A 17,078-nucleotide genomic window follows, 5' to 3' on the forward strand; every position below is an offset into this window, starting at 1 on the left:
TGTCTTCCCTGAAAACTTTATCCTTGACAAAATTACATATTTTGAGAGTAGCTGAAGGAGCAGAACATCTCCTTTTCCTGTTTGTGAGCCTTAAAGCTGAAAAATTATCATGTAGTTTTAGAAAGTGATGTAATTCACAATGTACTCTTCTTGGCCAATCTGTAGGATTTTTTAGCCACATATGGGAACAGGAAAGGTAGCAGTGACTTGACGGGTTCTTCATCCTGTTGGAGTACTGAGCTCCCAAAACTGGGAAGTGTTGTTCTAAGAGTGTGAAAACAAACCAATTGCCTCTATTTGGTATCATCTTCAATCTTTTTGTGACAGTGAGTGCCCTGGGTTGACTCTTCCAAAAATGCTTTATTACAAAGAAAAGGTTGTTAAAGGTTTGTTTTTCATTTTGTGTCCCAAACTGCAAGTTAATTTTTAGAGAGATGGTATCTTATGGTATGCTTCTTTATCTTGAGTTTCAGCAGTGCTAGAAACAAACTACTGAGAAGATGCATAGTTCTTCATCCCATAAAAGCAACGTGCTTTCTGATAATGCTAAAGTTGGCTGTGCTAAGCACCCTTCTTTTTATGTTGTAAGTTAGAAAGTAAAAATTCACTCATGCCTGTATTCTTCCCCTTCTTTTTTCTGTCTCTAAACTACAGATGGAGGCCAAAGTAAAGGGGACACTAAGTTACAGCGGAAAAACCAGTGACTTCTGGACAAGCAAGGGAGCTGAAGCAGTTCTGGTTGGCTGACAGAATGTGCCCAGTTGGGAAAGTGCTTATTGTCACAGGGCTGCTGTTTCTGTCAATGTTTACATATTTTGATCCCAAGCACTGTGGTGAGAGGAAGAAGAAAGAAAACAATACTTGATCAAAGAGAGAAGGAAAAGGAGGACTGGTCCTCCTGGTCATGCAGACTGGTCATAGTTTGATCTTGCCTAAAAAAAACAGTTTTTTTTATCTGCTCTGATTGGCTTTTAAAAAAAATTGATTGTCAAACCCACAGCAGCACAAACATTTTCTGGGTGATGTCCAATGAAAAGTTGAAAGCATGAGAGGAGCTACAATAGGCTTCTTCATCCATTGTGTGAGGTGGAGGTTTCCACTTAGTTCCTGAAGTGCCCAGCATAAAGTTATATGTAGGTCCCGAGTGTACCATATGTTTGCGGACCAAAGGATATGTAGAGTAGAGGTGGTGTCGGGATACTTTTGGGTTATACTTAAAACCTTACACAGATGCAGAGTATCTGATATGGGCATTTTTCCAGCTTTATAAGGCTTTTTGGCTTTAGGGAGCTTACAAATATATGCAGTCTCATTAGTCCCAGAGAGCTGTCTTCAAAACAGATCTCCTGGTACATGAGATGTCAGAGACAGACTACTGGGAAACCCCTTGCTCTTTGCTTTTGGGGGATTTTGTTTTTTGTTTAACATACAATAATTCTTATTTAAGGGAGGAAGGGGGTGGAAACTTTTCATCTTACATGAAAAGGAAATTTACATTTTATCGGTCAGATTAGCATTTCTTCCTTGCTCTTCCTCCCCCTCCTTTTTTTAAGGCACACTATGGTATTTCAGTTCTTTAGTTTGCTTCTGATTTGCCTTGTGCCCATCTGCTACTAAAATGAAGTAATGTCCTATCACATCCTTTATAAAACATAATCAGTTCTTCACCCATTCTAGATCTTCCTCATCTTTCATCTAACTTCTCCCAAAAGCCATGCATTATACTGACCAGCTAGTCAAGGAAGGCTGAATGTGACTTATTCCAGAGCCAGGTTAATACTGCTTCAGGCATTAGCCAAAGAGGAGTTGTTCAAGAGTGACCAGAGGTGCCTTCTCTTCTGGGGGCTGAATGGGTTGTCTCCAGCATTTCCAGCCCCTGCTGGCCTGGGGAGTTCCTGACCTGAACTCTTCCTTACATGGTAGCACAAGACTGCAAAGCTGGCTTTCTTTTTTTTGGATAGCAATAAATCGACTGGTTCATTTGTAAGGTTAGGAAATATCCAGCACATATTGCACTTTTGACACTAGGACAGAACTTCACTGTTGAGTCCCTTGCGTTGTCAAATAAAAGATGAGAATGGCAAACTGAAATAAGTCATAGGGGAGAAGGGAGCAGCTAAAATCGTATGATGCCCTTCTCCTTCAACCCTGAAACATTCCTTTGAACGGGGATGCTGAAATTCCTTGTAGCTAGTCTTTCCAGTAGTTTGAACTGAGATTGAACCAGTGACTACCGGTCATCTCTCACCTTCCAGAGACAGACTTTGACCCATGCATATTGAATCTTCAATGTTTTTTGCTAGATTAACTTATAGCTTTCATTTTTTTGTGTGTGATTTATTTTTCTTAGACAAAACAACAATTTTCTTTTCTATTTAGAGCTCATTTTAATTTTATATAAATATATATATACATGAATTTAAAATAATATATACTGTATATTTAGTATAAAAATGTTGGGTTGAGCTCAGCAATAAATGTTTTTGCACAACACTTCTGTGAAAGACAGATTGAATTAAAATAAGATGCATTAGTTCATGAATTTCACTCCATAGCATCAGCCAAATTACATGCTTTTTAGCCAATGTTTTGTATGTGGCATGTTGACTAGATAAGCTTGCATCTCAATCATCAAGATTTAGAGTTGAAACATAGAGCTACGCAGACCCTGGCATTCTTAATCTGATGCAAACTCAACAGAACAGAATGCAAGTTTTATCTGATTTTTCTTTTTTCTTTTTTTTCTTCAGGAAGTGTTGAAGGAAGAAAAATTTGAGGCCAAACAATTCTGGCAGGATGTTAATTCTGAACTGTGTCAAATCTCAATATTTTTTATATAATGCATGTAGCTAGGGGAGTTGCAGCCAGCAGTGAGCCACCAGGCAGCAATACATTTAAAAGACCCTGTCCTAAGAGTTCTACCTCTTCTACATTTTCTTCATTGAGACATCTCATTCAAATTGCCATCTTTTTGTCTTCATATTTACTTAATGAAATTTGAGATCGGGAGACTTGGAGCCCTTTATAATTACAAAACAAACTTCCTTTCAGCTTCTTTCTCTTCCTAGAAGTATGCCTCACCTTCTGTTGAGGGGTGTCCTATCTAGATCTTAAGGAGATGAGGGAGTAGATCAGTCTGTACGGCCTATTGAGCTTCTCAGATAGTCTTGGGAAACAGGTAAACTAATGCTTATCGTGGAATTAGGCTGTAGGATGGTGAGCATAAAAAAAATTATACATTCTTCATGAAGCCAGGTCAAACAGCCACCAAAGGGTAACTATTCTGTCATTATTATCCTGAGCTGCTTTGGAATCAGCAACATGGTGATGAAAGGGCCTGTATTCCTTTTTCCCTATTCTCCCTTGAGAATTAAAACTAGCAAGGCCAAATCAAAGGAAGTAATAGGTTGGCTCCCAGATACCTTTGCAAGTAGCATAAATAGGATGGCAAGTGAAAGATTTCTGCAACATCCCAATGCAAAATTAGGTTAATACTTTACTATTTCCTGCACAGCAACTCTTCTAAAGACATTTTTTCCCAAGTTTTTACTACTTTTTAAGGGCCTTTGGTAATAAATAAACTGTAGTTGTACATACTAAATAACCCTCAGTATTCACAAGCAATAAGAAAGCCAAGTAGAGCTGTCTTTCCAGGCAGCAGGGCTGAACTTGGTTTGGGGACTGTATATGAGCTAAGGTGTCAGGCTCACTGTGAGCCCCAACCAAATGCAAGCAATAATTTCAAACACAGGTTTTAGATGTTAAAACCCTCTGGGTGATATTTTCTGCTACATGATCCAAAGCCCCAAAAGTCATAGTAGCTATTAAATCCTTTTGAGACATTTGTGAAGTAAGTAAAAAGGAGGCAGGCAAGATGAAAAACAGGCTGCAAAATTTTTGGTGACTTGGATTATAACTGCAGTGTTCTCTCCCTCCAAGAAAGATGCTAATGGCCTAAATCACTTTGTCCAGCCTTCTCGGTTAATTCAAGATACATGACTAATACTGAGTAACTCAGTCACAAGTGTGGATGCTGTGGGTTTTACATCTATTTTCTGCTAATCAGAAGTAACTTTTAATTGTCTGGGTTCTGCTTCTTGTTTGAATCCAATCAAAGTTGTCTGATGCACACATTTGGGAGTGGAGCAGGTGCCAAGAGCCTGCTTCCTTCCCCCTGTCCCATCACCTGACCCTTCCTCCACACTCCTTCTCCACTTGGTGCAAGAGCCTTGGACATGAAAACAGAAATCCTGCAACTCTCCCAAGCTGCCATCAGTTGTGTGAACCATTAACCCTCTGGGAGTCATCTTGGACTCCAACTAACTTTATCACATTTGCTGCTACATTCGTAAAATGAACTTTTGGCTGTATTTATTAGCAAATTTTAATCTAGTTTACAGTTTGAGTTTTGGGTTTTTTTGTTTGTTTTTTTGAGTAGTTTTTGCCCACAGATGGATTAGACGTGTTGGTGTTTGGGGTTTTCTTTGTTTGAGTGAATTGCTAAAGGCACAGTGGTCCCTCTTCTGTTCTTGTTTTGGATTTTTTGAAGATGGTATTGCAGGAAAACCTGCAGTCAAGCTAAGCTCTGGAAGGCTTCCTCCCACACCTCTAACTTTCATCTTTTGCTGAATTGGGGAGAATCACTAAAGGGACACTTGCTTATTGTTTGTTTGTTTTTCATAAAATGAACCAGAAGGTGAAAACAGTAGGTAAATGACTGATTAATTAACACTTTATGCAATTTTAATTTTATAGAAATTAAAAGTTGGTAGACTTTTGATTGGTCCTAGCTCTGGTGAAATGGCTGTTACCCTCCATGACTTACTTGATTCAGGCCTTTGTCCTTTGTTTAAGTGCCTTTTTTTTATTTTATTTCCCCACCCTCTTTAAACTGTTCTCAGAGATCCTGAAGTGCTGGAAAGCATTTTGGAGGAAAAAATCTTAAGCTTGCCAAGATGGCTTTATGCTGTTATACTATTTTTCCCTTTTGTAAAGTGTGTAATGTGTGTGTAACTTCATAGCTGCTGTACCATGGCATTGGTTCTGTATGCTTGTGCTTTCTTTCACACACACACACACACACACACACACACACACCAGTATTCCTCAGAATCCTGTTTATCCTTCTACACTCTGGCTGTGTTAAACATTTTACTTACAAAAGGTGGATGTTTGGGGAAAGAAGGCAACATAATAAAAGGGATGTGAGTGTGTGATTGTGTGTAAATGGTATGGGAGAAAGGAAGTGGCTAATGGGAAAGAAACTTCTTGCATTTTCCTCTTGAAGGTTTTAAATTTGAATTTAATTAGGTCACAAGTAAAACACGGGCCCTGTCTGGATACCTTATTAAATGCTGGACCACTTCACACAATTACTGAGTTTGCAGAGGTATGCAGCTGACAAATGTGAGCATGAAAAAGAAAAGGTCAAAATAGCAGCTTCCAGCAAGTCTGAGTTGAGATGAATTGCAAGGAATCTTATGTATGGCTAGTCATGTAGCCCAAAAATACTTATTGCAAGGATTTTCACATTTACCAAAGTTGTCAATTCCTCTTGTACAACATATGTAAGAAGAAGCTCTATATAACCTGTTAGAATAGAGCTGCTAATTAAAATTAAACCTGGCCATGCTTCACAAGCTGCTTAAATCATACACCATAAAGTACTTTTCTAGTTGTACCTTCTCTCTCAATGAGATTGGTTAATGGTTTCTTCTCCTAGAATAATGAACAGTAAGTTCAGGTATTGTTAGCTGCAAGTGAACTGTCAAAATACCATTTATGCTTGTTTCCTTGTTCTCTTGACAGAATTAGCTATCTGCAATAGATCTAGTGATTTTAACAATTCTGTGCTGAGGATGTGTCTAGGTTACAATTATTACAAACATACATACCTGCAATTAGCAATTCATGTGTTGACCAGTGCTAAACTTACAATAACAAATAGCATCACTGGACTGTGCTAGTTCTGTGATGTGTTTCCACTGGGCAAGATCTAATTTTGAGTTGCTTTGTGAAAAGGAGGTGTTTATCTCTCCTTTTCAGAAACTGGAATAGGAATGATGTGCAAAGGTCTTCCTAATTAGATGGAAAGCTCATCTAGAGAGCATTAAATAAGATATTGATACAACTTGTGTTCCTTTGGCAAAAAATAGCCTAACTGCTATTTCAGTACTTAGCTCATCTTAATACATTTAAATGAACCTGTTACGTAAACTAGGCCATAGACAGATATTCTTTCCCAATCTAATGGTGCCAGTCAAAGATAGCACTGTTGCTGGTAGCTTGGCCAGTGGAAGTGATTATGTGAGTGCTTCCTGATCTGCCTTAGGCAGGTCAGTGAAGTTACTTCAGTGGAGTTGGCCACATCTGCTTTTGGCAGTTAACTGAGCTAACTTGGCTGTTCTGGTGCTGTTTAATTCATTTGAGGCACCCCTGCTCCTCATCTTTGGCTGAATTGGGAGATCAGAAATCTATGACTGGTGATGAGTGCTGACTGTTGTGATGTTTTTAACAGGTGTGACTGTTCTCAAAATCAATGTTGATTTATTGTTTAAGTAATCACTGCCAGTGTAAAGCAGCCAGAAGTAGATTTACTGGGCTACTGGAGAAATAACAGTTGTGTTAGGGGAATGTTCTGGTTGCAGAAACTTCTGGTGTAGCTTCATCATCCTTTTCCTATGATCCAGTGATCCCTTGCTGCTGTAATAGCCTTTGGGGGCCATAGAAAGCCCTGTTGCTGCTATGAGTTATGCTGAGAGATCAGCATGGCCTGGAACTAACCCAAAACTGGGGAAATGCAATGATTCCCTACAGCCAGTTTTGCACACTCCTCAGTAGTCAAGGATAGAGGTCTGTATTTTGTAGCCAATTTTTGACAGCTATAATTCTACAGGGCAACTCTGGAGAAGAAATGGGTTTTCATGTTTTGCAATTTTAAAATGAATTTTGGTCTCATTTTCCTTGCCAGCTTCTCCAACCATTAACTAATACATTTCTCTTTATAGTGAAGTAATCCAAAACAAGTAGTTTAAACTACCTTTAACTCTTATAATGCTCAATACTAATGTTTTTTTTGGCCCAGCAGCATGTGCAGATGTATCTTGCCAGAAAATATAGTAATGTTTGTTACTGTCCAGCACCAAGAGAAAAGAAAGGAGGCAAGAGAACCAACCAAAACCAGTCAGGAGATACCACCAGTTGTAAGCCAAACCAAGTAGCTGTTGAGGCAGCCAGAGCTTCTTTAAGACTGATCAGATTTCACCACTGGGGAGGGGGGTGGGAGAAGAAACATTTTTGTGTTCTCAGTTTTTTCCAGATAAGGCCTTAGTTTGATTAGTAGTCACTAATATCAACTATGCAGATAAGTATTCTTTACATGTTTCAGTGTTACATGCGCTCCTTCCCCCAGCCACCCCTGTTAACACATGTTGAAGTTTTACCCAAAGAAAATGGAATATTTTTTGAATGTCTGTACTGCAGAACTGTTTTTGCTAACATGAAGAAAGAAATTTGTATTTTAAAAAAAGAAACCCTTTCACTGGTGCAGCACCTAGTGTCAAAAGTGTCATGAAATTGCTTTAAGAGGGAGGCTAAAATCGCCTCTTGTGACAAGTTTTAGTCCTAGAGCTTTTAGAATATTCAGCTCTCAAAATTGGTTTAGGAAGCCACAGCAATTTTTTTTTTAATATACAGATTGGATTTGGGGAGAAGCTAGTGAGAGAGACGTTCTGTTTCCTTCCAGTATCAGAAGTGTATTCAGTCAATTCCTTACTTAAATGAAGGTTCTTCTAAACAAGGGGAGGTATTAGCTACACAGTAGCTGAATCTCTAAATAAAATTAAATTGAGATTTCCCCATGTATTTCTCACTGACATTTTAGCCTTGTATGTAATTACAAAAGAACAATTTAGCTCAGAGGTGAGAACTGTAGTGTGTGTGTTATTGCTGGTAATTCCATCATGTAGCAATTAGTACCATGTTCTTGCATAGTTCTCAAGATCCATACTGGAAATAGATGGAAAAAAATTATTTTTGGACTACTGTTTAAAAAAAATTACAAAATTCATTACTACTTTTTCCCCCAAGTCTACTGAACAGTGTTATATTTTAGCAGTTAAAGTTAGTACCCTTGTTATGTGATTTGTCTCTTGTAGTCTTTTCCTGAGGGAGGGTTAGAAGCATTTCATGAGTAATCCTTAAAACGTTTGCATTTTCTAGCTTATAAGTCAGGTGCTTATAATAAAAAGGCATCAGTGTGATTGTAACTTCTAAAGATACAAAAGCACTGTGTTCAGAATATTTCACTGAAAAAACAGGTGTGGGTGTGAGTCCCTTTAGTTCTGCCTGATGAAGAGGCTCACTCAAGAACAGAGCTTCCAGATACCTGCCTGCACTGCTAATAGTAGGGAGTCACCCCACTGACAGAGTTTTGGCCTCAGTATTCTTTGTTTGTTGTCACAATTAGTGTATATGTTTTTAAGAATTTTGAAAATAGCCAGCTTAATTCTTCCTGACTGGCTGGCTGGCTGATGAGAATGAATGAGGCTATGTAAAGCGAGGGGCTGAGAAACACAGATACACGGAGTTTTTCCTGCCTTTTACTGTGTATCTTAGAACACATAATTGGCTGAGTGTTTGTTACAAATGAACACTAAATGACAGCTACAATTCTTTGTAGTGTGCAGTGTCAAACAAAGGAATGCACAGTTACTATGAGATTGCAAACCTGTCTGAATTGGTGATTCTTATAATGCTGCTTTATTTAGTCCATCATCCATTTGTATGAGGTCACCTTGCTACTTTTAATACTTGCATATTTCAGAGCATAGTGCTTAGCGATGGAGAGGATCCTAACAGCTGTGTGCTTACTTGAGCTCTCCAGAGTACTCCCATGTGAAATGCTCCCCTCTTGCAACAACATGGCTGAACAACCAAATGCAGCTACATTTGGGTGATTAGCACCACTTTCATTTGAATTTTTAGGGAGATGTGTTCCACTAACTTCAAGGGATACTGTATTTTAAATGTGTGATTTAATTTCTTTCCTCTCTTCTTATAAAACTGGACCTGAACACAAGTTTTGAGTTTTTTTGTAATAATCTCAGGACCTGAAAGATTGTAGCATTTAGTGTGTCTTAAAAATGATGTACTGTACCAGCCATGGATTTTTGTAAATACACCTGTTTCCCTCTTTTGTATTTTATTTTTTAAAGTGTGTAAGGCTCTTGGACAGAGGAACTGGTGCCTGCTTAATTCCCATCCTGAACTGAAGCAGGAAAATGGGGAAGGTGCTGCCACAAAAGCCTGCACGAGTTCCAAATTGGGTATATTGTTCTGATCGGTTTAATAGCTGCTAGTATTTTTTTAATTGGGAAGCCAGTGTACATTCCCAGTTGTGACTAGCAGAGCCCTGTCAGGGAGACTTGTAATTTTAAATCTCTTCCGTTTGACTTCTTGATCTTTTCACTCCTTCCAGATATTCAGGTTTACGATCCCTGACAATGCTTTGGTCCAAAAGATAATAGTGCACATACCCTGTGATTACATAGCAGCATAATTCTTGGAGATGATGCCTGCTTCACCTGTTCCAGGGTCAACTTTCCCTTCTATTTTCCACTTTTCTGAAAGGAATGCTGCAAAGGTGTGTGGGGTTTTTTTTTTGGTTTTTTTTTGTTTTTTTTTTTCCTTCTTGTTGGGGTGGTTTTGTTTTAACAGCAGTCTTTGCTCTGGGATCCAGGCGTGTAGCCAGCAGACCCCTGTTCTAAGAGCCTTACTCAGTATGGTGTAGCTGTTCCCTGTCCTCAACTGTGACAGGCTTTTTTCATGAGTGTACTTTTCTTTTGTGTGTCATGTCTGTGCTGTATTAAATAAAGAGGAATGTACATATTAGCCATGTCTCTGTAATTTCTCACAAAAATAAAGATGTAATTGGTCCACTTGAAGGGTTGATTTGGGGGCTTTTGTTGGTTTTCTTGGGGGGGGGGAGGGTGAAGAAAAGAGAAATACAGTGGTTTTTTGGTTAAGGAAGTCTAAGGGTGCCAGGGAAGTACTAGGAACAAGGAGCAGTGTTTAACATATATAAAAATCAGTATAAGGAGTCAATATCCCCTGCTGCTATTTTTTCCTCTCCCACCTCCCGGTGCGGAAAATACTAAAAAGTATTTCAGGACAAAACCTACCGTCATTAAATTAAAGGTGAAGGAAACGAGTATTTCTCTACGGGCCAGGCCAAGCCACGGCCCCTTTCTCGCGAGGAACTACCACTCCCAGCAGCCCGTGCGTAGCACGGCCCTCCGCAGTGGCGATAGGTTCCAGGAGGCTTCGCGGCAACGTCTTCCGGTCTGCCAGCCACGGGCGGAGAGCCACTGTCCAATCGGAAGGCTTGAATATAAGACAATAAGAGCTACGTAAAGAAAAGGGGAGGAGATAAGGGCTAAGTAGACATCTACAAAACCTTTCTCCGTCTTAGCCCCAGTGGCCTAATGGATAAGGCATTGGCCTCCTAAGCCAGGGATTGTGGGTTCGAGTCCCATCTGGGGTGGTTTCTCTTTTGCCTCCCCTCGGCCTGTATTTTCTCCCTGACTTCTCCAAAACGACGAGACGGGCCTTTCTCAACGATCCTTACAAACATGATACTTCGACGCTGAGCCTTCAGTCAATGAGACGCGGAGGTTCATGGGATTGGGCTGAGCCTGATCCCTTGAGTCCAAAACGCAGCGGTTGAGCCTGTGAGTACCGAGACGGTTTTTTTGATTGCTTTCCTTCCTTTGATCAGGGAAAGTGCATGCCCGTCTTTCTGAAGCTGAATGATCTTAAACCCCACGTATTCAGCCCGATTAAAATCATGAATTTGATTTCAAACGCGTGGACTTCAAAACTCAAATGGCTGAGGATTTGTTTCCTGTGATTTCAAGCTTTTCCGATTGATTCTAACAAGGAAACTGTAAAACACTTTAAAACCTCTCAAGCACAGGTTCTGCCACCTACGGCCACCTAAGGAAGGCCTGGGATCCCACGTGTGCTGCTCACGGGAAAAAATGGGGCATGGCCCAACTTCCCACTGCGGGACGGGCAAGCACCAGGACTGGCCGAATGAAGCCCTCGCTTCCCTCCCAGTGATTCAGGCCCCCCCCCAGCCCCGTGAGTGCGCGGCTCTCCCCGCTCTGGCACCATCCGCTTGGGCCAGGGCCCCCCGCAGGCTCCGCAACGGCCGCGGACGGAGCGGCGCGAGGGACACGCCGCCTCAGAGGGGTCGGGCGGGCGCGCGCAGCTGGAGAGTCGCTCCCCCCCCCCCCGCGCCCAGCGCGAGGACCGCGCGTGCCGCGCGCTAGAAGGGCTGGGGCGGGGCGCGCGGGAGGCGCGCGCTCTCTCCGCTCGACGCTCGAACTTCTGCACTTGACCCAAGCTGAGTGCGGGGGCGGGGGAGAGGGGAAGCAATCGTGCGACTCGGTGCTCGACAACTTGTGCTGGCGGCACCGCGCCTTCCGGACCGTTGACCAACGCCTGCAGCTCCTGCCCCTCCCCCCACACTCTCCCTCCCGCGAGATGCGGTCGAAAGTGCGAGGGTTGAAACCTGCGCCCTCCGCCCGCTTCCTTATTGGCTGGTGCGGCGAGGCGGCGGCGCCCGATTGGCGGAGGGCAAGGAGCGGGCGGGAGAGCCACAAGATGGCGGCGTTGGGCTCACCGCTGCGGACGTTGCGAGGCCTCCTACGCGAGCTCCGCCACGCGAGCGCCCAGGCGGGCCGCCCCTACCGGGACACGCCCGCCTATCAACACGTCATCTCGGCCTTCCGCGCCCACCGGGTACGGCACAGGCTCCCCCGACTCGGGGGCTGCCGGTGGCTCCGTCCCAGGGCTGGCGAGGCTCCCGCTGGCCGAGGTCTAGAGCCTGAGGGCTCCCCTCGCCTCCCCCTTCCTTACGTCGCCTCTCTGTCATGTTTTCTCGCAAGGGAGGCGGAGACGCCTCTGCCCGAGGCCGCGCGATGGCTTGTGCAGTACTGCGGGAGCGTGTAGCCTTCGGGGGAGGTGAAGTCTCTGGCGCTTGTTTCCTCCTCTCTGCAGGTCACCAGTGAGAAGTTCTGCCGGGCCCAGCAGGAGCTGCACTTCCAGGCAGCCACATACCTCTGCTTGCTCCGCAGTGTCCGGGAGCACTTAGCTCTTCACCAGGAGTACCACGGCAAAGGGGAGCGCTCACCTGAGGAGGTTGCTGGCTTGGTGGGCTTCAGGCTGCCGCAGCAGCCAGGAGGAAAGGGTTGGGATTCGTAGGAATGCAAATGCTTGCTAAGACCACCTTACAAGGACTTCAGAATGGTTGTGTTGTATGTACTGTTTCTCTCTGAATAAATATCTTTGATTATGGAAACTATGTTTTCTAGCTTATGTTTTCTGTTAGTTTTAAGTTGTAGGTGTGATTCAAAGGATCCATAACTGGAAATCCTTCTCTGTTTATCAAGTGTGCTCAACCCACCCATTAGATCTGAATGTCTGGCATAACAGGCAACCTCCAGGATATGAAAAAAAGGTTATTTGTAGGGGAAAAACATATCAAAGCTGCCTTTGCTAAACTGTTTTGTTTAAGCAGTTGTAAGTTTTTACTAAATGTGAAGGTAAGAGGATTTGTTTGTCGTCTGTAGGATTTTTCTGTCGCATTCTGTGTGTAGCAGATTTTCCATCTTTCTAAGAGCAAAGGCCATTTCCTTGAAGATGATAGCAGAGACTTCTTCCATCTTGAAGATTTTTGTCCACAGTAGCGAGCCAGTGATAATGCTTCCTAAGAGAAAAATACTGCTTAATGAATTATAAGCTTCTGAGGGCTTGGGAATGGTTTACTCTAATACAGTAGGCTTCCTATACTGTTCTAATAGTTTGTGTGTCTTGGAAACACTTCATTAAGCAGTGAACTCAATACTTGTGAATGTGAATTTGAAAGTTTTAAGTTCTGTGAACTGAAAATCCTTTTGGCAATTTTTTCAGGGTTCTATCAGGTGAACAACAGTGGTGTTATTTTGGAAATTGGTGATGTCCCATGTGGAAGAATACCAACCTATTAGTAGCTCACTTGATCAAAGTTACTGGGAGTCAGCATACCCAGAGAATTGATATAATGTCTTTGATATTGTGAAATACTTTATTTAAAGCAACTGGTACATTCTGCCCTTCATTTTCCAGATGGGCTAAAGTACCCCATCCAAAGTCTGCTGTATATTGTTCCAGATGAAAATGCATGGCTTGCTGAAACAAAAAGCTGAAATTTGGCTAGAGAGAGATGGGATGGAGCAATCTTTTCTCTTTAAAGAGTACCTAGAGCTAAAGGTTGTATAGTTTGGGTACAAATGATGGCTAAACTTTCTCCATTTCCCCTAAACATACTAAGGTATTAATAGAAATAAATTTAACTGGTATCTTTTGGGATCACTTCCCCTGTGATCCAAAACAATATAATAATTAGCAAAAGCTTATTTATATGTTAAAGGAAAATATAGGGCATGTTCTGAATCGCTGAGGAGCATTGAGTGTGTTTTGTTATAGGGGGCTGTTTTTGAGCACTGCATCCTTTCTGCAAATTCTTGTTAAATCCAGTTACTTTTAGCGAACTTCTTAGGGCTTTTTTTACGTTGCCTTTTCTCTCTCATTTTATTAAGGTAATCTTAATTAACACAAATGTTGTAGACAATTGGAACTGATCCTTGTGCTGGTCATTGACTGCTTTTGGGCACTAGATGGCAACACGGTGGTTAAGAAGGGGACAGCTGCAAAATGCATGAGTTAGGATGGACAGAAGTTGTGAAATTATTTTGTTTAACATTGGGTCTTGGTGCTCTGGAAATTTAATCGGATCCAACACATATCAGTTACTTCAGTTTTAAGGGAGGTTCTCTAAATCTTGCTATTAGAGTAGCTTTTCTCAGTTATGAAACTAACTGCACTTGACAGCTTGCAAGAACGGAACCTTTAAAATGGTGCTGAATGTCAATCTAATAAAGGAAATTTCATCTTTAAAAAGCATCTTCTGTCTGTGCTTGCTCAGACATAAATACCCATTCACACCTACTCCTACATAGCCAAGATGTGTGTATGTACCCATGCATTTAATAACTTGCTAATGTTATTCAGTAATATCCCAGCAGATGTTACAGAAAATGTTTCTTTCCTGGAGCTGACTAAGCAGGGATAGGACCTTTGGTTTAGGGATAGCTTATTACACAGTCCAGGTTTTCTTCCTGTTTTGCATTTTTAATTATATCAAGTTTTTTCACCTCTTGATGTGAAAGAAGGGCTAAAAGTCTTCATTTCTGGTTGTGAAGATCTCTTGACAAAAGGGTCCTATGTAAACTAATGACTACATTTGTCATGCTCTGTTCCTTATTTCCTTCATTAACAGGCTGCTGTGGTTACCCTCTCTTTGTTTTCACCCTTTATTTAGATGTCATTCCTCTTAGTGGCAGTTTGTACAATAGAAAAATATTTCTCCCTGTCCTTTCAATTTTTGGAAACCGGGAAAGAAAGTATCTACCTATTTATTTCAGCTATGCCACATGCTAAAAAGAACGTTAGCATTAACTCTAATGAAACTGTTCTGCTTTGGCTCTTCTCTCAGAGGGGCAAAAACCCGACACTAGAGAGCGAGCAGGATCCCTCGCCGGGAGGGGGTGGGCTGCGTCTGTGGGGCCCGTTAGTGTTCCGCGGCGGAAGGGGCGCCGGGGCCCGGCGGCCCGGGCCAGGCCTGGCCTCTGCTCTCGCGGAGCGTGCCCGGCGCCGTGGGAGGGGGCCCTCCTCCCGTGCTGCCTGCGGGTGGCGGAGCTGCCCCGCTGCCTCCCGTGGCCCCGGGAGCACCACGCACCCGTCCCGCCTGGGCCGAGCCTCCGTCGGGGAGCGCCCCCCGCCGGGCCCCGGCCGTCAGGGCCGCGCCCGCCGCCCTGGAAACCGGCACGTCACAGCAGCAACGCGGGGCTGCCCGGCCAATCGGCGCGCTCCCGGGGCGCAGCCCGGCGAAAGGCCGGCCAGCCCAATCAGGGAACCCGCTGCGCCGCGCGTCACCAGCCGAACACCGCCCGCCGTGACCAATCGGCGGGCGCCAAAGCTTGTCCGCGCTGACGTCGCGAAGCAGACGAGAGGGCTAGGGCGCGTGCGCGCGGGTTTCCGTTACCGCTGGCGCGCGCGCGTGGCAGGCGTGAGAGGAAGAGCGAAGAGGGGGAGGGGAAGGCGACGAGTCCGAGCCCGGCGCGAGAGAGGTTTCCCCCTCCGTCTGTCACCAGGAGCACGAGACAGAGGCAGCGCCCGCTTCTCCCCCCGCGGCCTCGGGGGAGCGGCTCCACCCGGGCCCGCGAGTGACGCGAGGGGGAGGGCTGAGAGCCGCGCCGGGCCTCGGGCCTTGTAGGCCGCTGTCGGCGTGACTCGGCCGGGCCGGGCCGGCGCCCCGCGCGCTCAAGATGTCGGCGCAGGCCCAGATGCGCGCCATGCTGGACCAGCTTATGGGCACATCCCGGGACGGTAAGTGCCCCTCGGCCGGGGTGGGGGAGGGGAGGCGTTGGGGCGGAGCCGCCGAAGCCTCTGCGGTTACGGCGGTGCCGGGAGGGGAGGCCGGCCGGCCGGCCGTTGACGGTGACTGGGAGGGCCAGGGCCCGCTTCCCCCCCCCCCGCGGGGGCGGGGCCTGCCGAGGTCATAGGTCAGCAGCGGAGGGGATCCTTGGGCGCTGCACGTCGGCTCCCGCCTTTGGCGTCCCCTTGGGCCTGGGGGAGCCGCATGCCGCTGCCCCCGCGGGGCTGCCAGCGCCAGGAGCTGTCTGGCGGCGGGAGCCCCGCGCGGAGCCCCGCGGGGCTGTTTTCAGCAGCTCGAGGCATAACGCTGTGGTTTAAGATCCCTCCCTGCTCCCGGGTCACACCGGCGCGCCCTCCCCGCGGTTCCTGGGTCAGCAGCGGAACTGCGCCGCTAAAGGCGCACCCGCGGATCCTTCCCGCGTCGCTTACCTTTGAGGGAAACAGCAGTTTGCTTGATTCAAACCAGAAAAAGGGGTAAAAAAAAAAAAAAAAAAAAAAAAAAAAAAAGGCACCCACTTCAGTAGAGCGGTGGTGTTTTCATGTTATTATAGTTTTGTCTAAAGTCTGACCCAAACCATCATTTCAATCAGCAGGTGGGTATGGCCGTTGCTTTCTGATAGAGAAAATCTAGTTAACCCAAGTGGACGAACTTAAAAAAAAAAAAAAAAAACTAAAAGCAAAGCTAGGTTAAAGTTTAACATTTCAGCGGCAGTAATCCCAAGAAGGATATACTAGATGTACAGTCAGACTTCAGATCACTTTATGGTGTCATTGTGAGCTGAAGAATTATCACTTTGTAAAGTTTTTCAAAAATTCTGAAATGATGCATAGTGATCAACATAAAAGTTTGAATTGACAGTAATCCATGAATCCAGAAAGTTTGTGAACTGCGGGAAAGGAGCTGTTCTTGTTATGCTGTCCAAACTATTTTATTTATAAACGAGGGAATACTGCACGAGAGGGGAGACTAACTAGAGATCATTTGAACATTCTGCATGTTGTACTAAGTCTTGCAGGCATGTGGTAGCATGCATGTTTGTTGAACTTCGTGCTGAATTAATGATTATCTATTTTCCTGTGCTTTAGTAGGTTATGTGAAGTTGGGGTTTACCTTTTATGTGCCAGTTGCCTGTTGGTACTGAGACAATGCGATTTTTCTGTTAGGTTGTGTGGGGTTTTTTGTTTGTTTTTCAGAATCTAGGATTCTGAATAAGTGTCATTAACTTTCACATATCTGGTATATCATGAGTGCTTTGTGCTAAATACTGATAGTTATTTTAACGAGTGACATGACAATCTCATTGAAAAAGTAGTATTCTGCAGAAATTGCTTTCCAAAGCAGGGCTGGTTAGTGAGTAATCAGCATGCTGGATCTGACTTATAGTGTTTATGCCTGGGCTAGACGGTTTTAAATACTTCCTGTTGTGCCTGCGCCTGTCTAAGTGCTTAGTCTGGCAAGGTAATGTGCTTGTGGATCTTGATTTTTCCCAGTGTTGACACCCAGATCACGGTCTCAAGAGAGTTAGTTAGGACTACAC

The 17,078-nt window shown here is 44.2% G+C and overlaps 3 protein-coding genes and 1 non-coding gene across 9 annotated transcripts in view; all 4 read left to right on the top strand.

The window, feature by feature from the left end:
- UBN2 (ubinuclein 2) overlaps window positions 1-9,891 on the top strand; it is a 53,510-nt gene extending 43,619 nt beyond the window's left edge. For both annotated transcript variants that reach the window (XM_026069092.1, XM_026069090.1), the window contains one exon: window positions 655-9,891. In XM_026069092.1, the coding sequence (XP_025924877.1) occupies window positions 655-704 (50 nt within the window). In that variant the 3' untranslated portion in view covers window positions 705-9,891. The remainder of the gene's footprint in view (window positions 1-654) is intronic.
- Window positions 9,892-10,351: 460 nt separating this feature from the next.
- FMC1 (formation of mitochondrial complex V assembly factor 1 homolog) lies at window positions 10,352-12,367 on the top strand. 2 transcript variants are annotated; one of them, XR_003254086.1, is made up of 2 exons: window positions 10,352-10,730; window positions 12,064-12,153. XR_003254086.1 is itself a non-coding variant. In XM_026069153.1 (2 exons), exons 1-2 carry the CDS (start codon window positions 11,548-11,550, stop codon window positions 12,265-12,267), a joined length of 462 nt encoding a protein of 153 aa, XP_025924938.1. In that variant the 5' UTR covers window positions 11,303-11,547; the 3' UTR covers window positions 12,268-12,367. The 2 variants fall into 2 exon arrangements, 1 of the variants encoding a protein (XP_025924938.1); XM_026069153.1 differs by lacking the exon at window positions 10,352-10,730 and adding an exon at window positions 11,303-11,805 and having other exon boundaries at window positions 12,064-12,367.
- Window positions 10,471-10,543, top strand: TRNAR-CCU. The gene has a single exon. It is a non-coding gene; the product is annotated as a tRNA-Arg (tRNA).
- Window positions 12,368-15,106: 2,739 nt separating the features above from the next.
- The window catches only part of LOC112967712 (putative RNA-binding protein Luc7-like 2), a 37,927-nt gene continuing 35,955 nt past the window's right edge, over window positions 15,107-17,078 (top strand). For 3 of the 4 annotated variants that reach the window (XM_026069148.1, XM_026069149.1, XM_026069150.1), the window contains exon 1: window positions 15,107-15,492. In XM_026069148.1, the coding sequence (XP_025924933.1) occupies window positions 15,432-15,492 (61 nt within the window). In that variant the 5' untranslated portion in view covers window positions 15,107-15,431. The remainder of the gene's footprint in view (window positions 15,493-17,078) is intronic. The other variant, XM_026069151.1, reaches the window with a different exon arrangement.

Source organism: Apteryx rowi, unplaced genomic scaffold, assembly GCF_003343035.1.
Source record: "Apteryx rowi isolate R43461 unplaced genomic scaffold, aptRow1 scaffold_287, whole genome shotgun sequence".
NCBI lineage: Eukaryota > Metazoa > Chordata > Aves > Apterygiformes > Apterygidae > Apteryx > Apteryx rowi.

Excerpts from the sequence above, each read along its gene's own strand:
- FMC1 (XM_026069153.1), top strand. The coding sequence starts at position 11,548 with ATGCGGTCGAAAGTGCGAGGGTTGAAACCTGCGCCCTCCGCCCGCTTC. Across the intron at positions 11,806-12,063 it reads CGGCCTTCCGCGCCCACCGG|GTCACCAGTGAGAAGTTCTG; the intron begins GTACGGCACAGG and ends TCCTCTCTGCAG.